Source organism: Poecile atricapillus, chromosome 13 (assembly GCF_030490865.1).
Source record: "Poecile atricapillus isolate bPoeAtr1 chromosome 13, bPoeAtr1.hap1, whole genome shotgun sequence".
NCBI lineage: Eukaryota > Metazoa > Chordata > Aves > Passeriformes > Paridae > Poecile > Poecile atricapillus.
The window spans coordinates 6,682,602-6,689,495 of NC_081261.1; the positions used below are offsets into that span (position 1 = coordinate 6,682,602).

The following is a 6,894-nucleotide window of genomic DNA, read 5'->3' on the forward strand; positions in this document are numbered from 1 at the left end:
TTGAAAGCTCAGAAAACAAAAAGGGCAAACAGCAAGTTTTTCAACTGTGAACTGCTATAAAGGGTATTAACGGGATTATTTTTTTTTCAGCCTTAAATGATTTGCAAACTCAGCCTGAAAAAAATATCTCCCCTGGGAACAGCATTCTGAGGCCACACTAACCTCTGCCAGAGGAGATTCATGCACAAATCATTGAGCAAAAAGCCAGCAATGAGTAATCAAAGGCATGCACCAAACTCCAAGAACAATCTGCAGAATCCACGATCTCAAGCAGTAAAGTTTTCCACTGAATAATTTCTTCTGAGAAAAAGGAATTTGTTGAATTCTAGGTCTGGCATTTGTGAATACTTTTTTTCTTTTTCTTTTTCTTTTTTTTTTTTAAACTGGAAACAAAGCTGCTCAGAAAGGCACTGGAATTTATTAATACCAGCTCTGCCATTGTACATGAATATCAGGTAGCCTTTTTTCTTGCCTGTCTTCTGTTTGCAAACACAAAGGAAACCAATTCCTTTCCTGCATGCTTTAAGCTACAGGCTCTTCTTCAGCACATCTGTCAGAAAGCAGTTCAGCGGCTTTCCTCTGCATTGTTTCCAATTTATTAATCAACACTTCCAGCTCCCTACTGAGTTACAGCCACATTATGGTCCCCTTGAAGTCCATGGCAGCACTTCCACCAACTTCATTAGGACCAGAAACTCGCTCTTGAAGTCTCTGCCAATTCCTTAAGTGCTTTAACTTCAGTGTTGGAGATTTCTGTTTTAATCTTCTTATGCCTGTTCCTGACATCGTTTTACATGTGTGCTTGCACCAACTGCCCTTCTTGAAACTAAAAATGGCCTTAAAAGAAAATGGAAAATTTTTGTTGTTTTTTTTTTTACCTGTGAATGGTGCATTTGGGACCTTGAATGTCTCTTTGCCATGGCCGTTAGAGGAAAGATGCCATCCTCAGGGGTCTGTTAGAGAGCCCCAACTGCAGGCAGACAGGGGGTTCAGCCTGCTGCAGGGGGAATTTTGGCCTCTTTCAGTTCCGGTCTCTGCTTCAAGGCCACCAGTAAGGCCACTGGTCCATGGCTCAAAGGAACAAGTCACAGCCATGGAAGCAGTGATATCTGAGCACGAAAAATTCCTTCTTGTGGGAAGCCCAGAGCTGGGACCTTTGCAGGTCAGGCCAGTCACTTCCCACTGACCCCTCTCAGCCTGAACCAGTTGACTCCAAGGCCAAACCCAGCAGGAGAAGACATTCAGAGCAGCATTCCCATTTGCCTGGCCTTTTTGTTTAGTCACCAGCTGAGTTATGAAATCCTCCTGCAGCGTCACCGTGTCTGTGGGTTTCCCATGGGCTGGAGAGGCTATTACCAAAGAGCAGCTGGAATGTTAATTACCCATTAAGGAACTAAATCTGGGAGATTTCTCAAAGCAAATACACATCATCTCTGGCACTGACCCCACAGTGGCCTGAGCATCCTTCCCAGCCAGGCTGGAGGACGCAATCCTTGCAGCCCCTGCTGGGTGCCTCCCTTCTCCTCCCAGCCAGGGAAGGCTCTCAGTGCTGTTCTCAGCAGTAGAACAGCCTGCCTGGAGCTGGCATTCAGGCCTCAAGAACATTTTGCGGGGCAGGCAAACCAGACTACCAGACACACCAGAACTAGTGCAAGGCAAAGTGAAAGGGAAGAATGTGTCCCAGGGAGTGGAGAAAGGTCCATCCTGTTGGAAGGGTTGGGAGCAGTTTGTCTCCCAGACACTTTGGGGCTGAGGGCAGCACAGAATAATGAACCAGTGGGTTAATTCTTTTAGCAGCTCATATGGTTATTTCAGCCTGTTGCCCATAAATGAAGGCCTGTCCATTTCCTTGCCTCTGGCATACATCTATTCCAGGGGAATATCCATAGGCTCATACAGTCCTCTTGGAGGATTGTCACAGGCAGCACTGCAAGCATGGCTCCACGGGGACAAACCCACCCTGCCTGGCTGCCTGTACCTCTCACCATCCCCAGGCTCCTCCTCAGACAGGACACCCACAGCACACGTGTCCTGACACAGGCTGACCTCTGCAGCACTCCCTGCTGCTGACTCTTTCCTTCTCCTTTCCTCCAAATCAGGCCACAGTTGCTGTCACTGGAGCTCCCGGCTGGAATTACAGCAGCTCTGCCAGTGTGTATTTTAAAAGCCTCTCCTTCAGTATTCAAACAGGAAGATCCCAGATGTATCAAACACAGGGGCAAGTGAAGGTGTTCCACGGGGTCAGGACGGGGGTTACAGCGGCATCCCTGAGCACAAAGAGCTTTCCCAGGGAAATATCCCAGCACAAGTAGGGGCAGTGCACGGGGACATGGAGCCTTAAGGACCAAACCTCTTTTCCCTGGTGGCAGCCTGGAGGTAGCAGCATCCTGGAATGCTTGGCCAGAGCAAGGAAAAGGTATGGGAAATCTGGATGGGCAATATGGGCAAGTGGATGCTACTCTAAAAACACATAGCAGCCCACAGCTGCAGAGGTGATGGACATGAGAAGGGAGGCAGAAGTTCCTGATGGGCCAGCACCAAATACTATCAGTCAAGCAGGAGTGCTGACCCTCCCTGCAGATGTTTCCAGGCCTTTGGACTGTGCAGCCTCACTAGCAGTGCTGTTATGAGGAGCCTCCCATGTCCAGCTGCTTCTCCTCCATCAGCCCAGCTCTGAGCACAGTTCTGGGTGCGGATCTGAAGGTCTGTCAGACGTTCCCATGTAGGGACCCATGGGTGCTCCTGCTCTGGCACTCACACCCCAGCCCCACAGTGGCTCAGAGCTCTCTGTTTCCCAGAGGTAGCTCAGAGCCAGGTGAAGCAGCTGGAAGCAGGGACAGGATCATGCCCAGTAAGCATTTCATCAGCACTATAAACTCAATTTCATTGTGCCTCTGTTCCGAAGGTCTTTGGTGTTCCCCATCCTTACTCTTCTGAGCACTTTTCAAATCACTTGGAAACAGAAAATATTGCCTTGCTGGACCACCTTTATTTAAAAATTTACACACTGACATTCTCTTTGTTGAGGTGGAACAAATCTCCCGAGTCACAGCTCAGGGAGGTGTTCCTGTGCCATCGCTCATGGTTCACAGATGCATTCTCTGCTTCTCCCATCAGCTGCCAGATCTAAGAGAATCACCGGGATTGAAACTTCTCCATCAGCTCCTTGATGAAAAGACACCAGTCACACATACTAAATCACCACATACACTCTCTTGTGGGTGAATTCCCAAACACTTCCTCGCAGTCAGGGCTCCCGCCTGAGCTCGGGGCAGGGCCAGGCATCGCCAGGACCCCTCACCGTGCTCAGCCCCGACAGCGGAGTGAGGGAGAAAGGTCTGTGCCCCAACCTGGCTCTAGCTGAGCTGGGGCAGAGCCGACTGCAGCGGCGTAGCCGGGGGGAAGCAGGATGCTTGCTGGAATTACACCCATTTCCCTCCAGTTGTTTTTAAACCGGTTCGTTTCCAAAGCTCTCCCGGGCCTTCTCCGTCTGGAGCGCAAACACGCGCCCGCCGCCATCTTGGGGAGGAAGCCCGGGACAGGCCGCCGCCATCTTGGGGAGGTCAGGGCGGCGGGAGAATTGTGTGAGGGGAGAGGCGGCCGCGCCATCCTGGGGAGATCGGCCCGGCTTGGGCTCGGGGGAGACGGCCACGGTTTGTCCCGGCGCGGAAGGATCGGGATTGGGATCGGGACACAGCCCTACGCCTGCGGCAGCGGACACACCGCCTCCCGCCATCCCTTCCGGGTCAGGCGGTGACCCGCGCCCCCTGACCCCGCCGCTTCCTTTCCGCGGCAGCCGCCGGAGCAGACGGGCAGGTGAGTCCGCGCCGCGCCGCATCCGCCGCCATCCGCCCGCCCGCGCCTCCCCGCGGCCTCCGCGCCCGCCGCCCGCCCTCGCGGGACCGGGGCAGCGCGGGGCAGTGCGCTCGGCGCGGGGGAGGCGCGATCGGCGGAGCGGGGCCATGGGCCGCGGGAGAGCCGCGGGCTGGAGTAGCGGAGCGCCCGGCTGCGGGTGCTGGGCCTCGGGCCGGCCCTCTCCCGGACCCTGAACGGTCGGGGCCGCGGTGAAACGCGGCGCTCGGAGCTCAGAGCCGTCGGTACAGCGTGCGCTGCGTGTCCCGTGTCGGCCTCTCTGGGCTGGGGACGGCGCTGTCCGTGGGGCCCGTGCGCCATGTATGTGTCGAGAAGGGGATGTGGTGCTATCGGAGTGGCCGCGCAGACACTGATGTAAATTGATATTACAGTGCTCAGCGCTGTTGGACAGGGCACCGCCGAGGGTGACCGTGGGTTGTGTTGAGATTGATTACCTCGGCGCAGAAGCCGGACATCTCTCTTGTGCATGGCGCCGGCTGTAGCAGGAGTTTGGCAGGAGAGGGCAATAGGGAACCGTTCTTCTGTGCTTGGGAGCGGATGCACAGGATCTCCAGCAGTCAAGCCGAGCACAGCCGAGTGCTGCCCCTGCTGTCTCCCATCGCTGGGTGTGGGCTTCAGGAGCAGGAGACTTAGCTGGGTTGGTCCCAAGAATGTGGTTGGGAAACCAATAACATGGGAGAGTACAAGTTGGTACTTAAAAGGTCTGCAGACTTGGGGCTTACTGATAATACTGGGTCTATAGTAAGTGGTTTGGTGTTTTCTTTCCATAAACCCACATAAACAAGGGGAAGTAACATTGCTGGTTATCAAGGAAAGGAGTGCCTTTGTGCACTGCTGTGATGGGGCCTGGGGACATTAGCTGCCATGAAGTGCAGCAGGAGAAACTTCACTGAACAGCTGTAAGTGATGACCTGTGTGCCAGGATGCAGCAAAGTCGGGAATTCTGGGTTTATAAGAAATTTGCCTGTGTTTCGCCAGTGGTAACTCATTTTTGTTTTTTGGTAAAAGGTTGAAGTAGCAGGAATTTCATAAAATCCTTTAACAATGCTTAAAAACTAACAACACTCCTATGTCTCTTGTTGTTCAGAAATGGCACCTCGTAAGGGCAAGGAGAAGAAGGAAGAACAGGTCATCAGCTTGGGACCACAGGTTGCTGAAGGAGAGAATGTGTTTGGCGTTTGCCACATCTTTGCCTCCTTCAATGACACTTTCGTCCACGTGACTGATCTGTCTGGCAAGTGAGTATGGGACAGGCATGATCTCGCTGCAGTACCCAGCTCCTTTGGGTGTGAAAGTTCAAACTGGGTTTGGCAAGAAGTTCCACCAAAATCCTTGAGTTTCTGCTGAGCTTTGTGGATGGTGCACATACATGAACTGGATGGCTTGGTGAGCTCTTCTGATCACGATGGTGTTCAGGGTAGTGTGTGGCTTATTGATGTGGTAACATTGGAAATAATAGGTTCTGACTGTGCCCAGATTCTGGTTTGGGGGAAGAACAAGGAATGGCTTTCTTCTGAACATCACCTTTTTCCTTCTATAGGGAAACCATCTGCCGTGTGACCGGTGGGATGAAGGTGAAGGCAGACAGAGATGAGTCCTCTCCCTACGCAGCCATGCTGGCGGCCCAGGATGTTGCCCAGAGGTGCAAGGAGCTGGGCATCACCGCCCTGCACATCAAGCTGCGTGCGACTGGGGGCAACAGGTACAGCAGGAGGGCTGGAGCACTGATGGGAACCTGGCTGTGGGGGCTGATGGTGAATGGGTGTGGAACACAAGGAGAGTGGTATGGCACGGGGAAAGTGTGACTTTTGTATTGCTGGCTGTTTGTAAACTGTGTTCAGCTTCTGGGTCATTAAAGGGGTTGTTGGTTCTGACTTCCCTCCAGGACCAAGACTCCTGGACCTGGTGCCCAGTCAGCCCTGAGAGCTCTGGCTCGCTCTGGAATGAAGATTGGCCGCATTGGTGAGTGAGGAAAAAAGAGATTATTTAGTGAAATGAGTTTTGTAGGCATCTGTGCTGCTTGATCTTAACTTTGGGATGTTCTTCATGGCCACTTCGATGGCACCCATGAAAGGATTTCATGTAAACAGATCCTTAAATTGACAATTCACCAGTAGGTGGAGAGCAGTACTCAGAACCCAGGTTTCTGTGTGCAGGGCAAACCCCAGCTTGGAGCAGGATGCTGCTGCTCCTCTGATATCACATGGCTGTTCTGTCACCTGAAAATACCTTGTTGGTCTTGGTGATTCAGTAATAATGGAGTTCTCCAGCTGTTGTAGGGAGAGTCCTGAACTTCGTGGGGAAGTCACAAGATGCAGTGGTAGTGGTTGTGCTGAAAATTCTTCAGGCAACCTGTATTTCTTTTGAAATGCTTTGGCTGCTTGGTTTCAGTGGGTTTGGAATCTTTTCTTGCTAAACATTTAAGCCCTAGGTACCCAGCCTGTGGCAAGTTCCCAAATACCTTCACTCTGCAGAGAGTTCTTTCTGCGCATATGCAGCTCCTGTTGTGTCCTAGTGCTGAGGTACTGGGTGATGGCTGTACCCAGGTGGTTTCTGGGGGTACCTCTGGAAGGTGACTGTTCTGGATTTTCTCCCTGCAGAGGATGTCACCCCCATCCCCTCCGACAGCACTCGCAGGAAGGGTGGTCGCCGTGGACGTCGTCTGTAACCAGCACAGCACCTTCTGTTATTAAAGCTCTCTTAAACCTCTGTTTAGCTCTGTGTTTTCTTACTGGGGTGTGCTCAGAAGCCAGGGGGCTTCAGTTTAATTCCATACACAGATTGCTTGTGCTCTTGAGCTGGGTTTCTGGCTTAGAGGGGAACCAGGCTGACTGATCCAAAGCTACAGGGGTCTTGGGCTTCATGCAGCAAAAGCTGCTTTCAAAATGAGTCACGACCTCTTGCATCTCCTGGAAAAGAGAGCTGCCATGGGAGTGAGCAACTGCTGCTGGATTTTCTGCAAAATACTTCTTAATGCATCACTTCCCCTTTCTGTGGAAAAAGTCCTCTGCCTGGACATCT

General features: G+C 52.3%; 1 protein-coding gene across 2 annotated transcripts; it reads left to right on the forward strand.

The window, feature by feature from the left end:
- The first annotated feature begins 3,540 nt into the window (after positions 1 to 3,540).
- RPS14 (ribosomal protein S14) lies at positions 3,541 to 6,582 on the forward strand. 2 transcript variants are annotated; one of them, XM_058848806.1, is made up of 5 exons: positions 3,541 to 3,816; positions 4,961 to 5,111; positions 5,414 to 5,575; positions 5,759 to 5,835; positions 6,474 to 6,582. In XM_058848806.1, the coding sequence occupies exons 2-5, from the start codon at positions 4,963 to 4,965 to the stop codon at positions 6,539 to 6,541; spliced, it is 456 nt and encodes a 151-aa protein (XP_058704789.1). In that variant the 5' UTR covers positions 3,541 to 3,816; positions 4,961 to 4,962; the 3' UTR covers positions 6,542 to 6,582. The 2 variants fall into 2 exon arrangements, with proteins under 2 accessions (XP_058704789.1, XP_058704790.1); XM_058848807.1 differs by lacking the exon at positions 3,541 to 3,816 and adding an exon at positions 4,152 to 4,173.
- Positions 6,583 to 6,894: the final 312 nt, after the last annotated feature.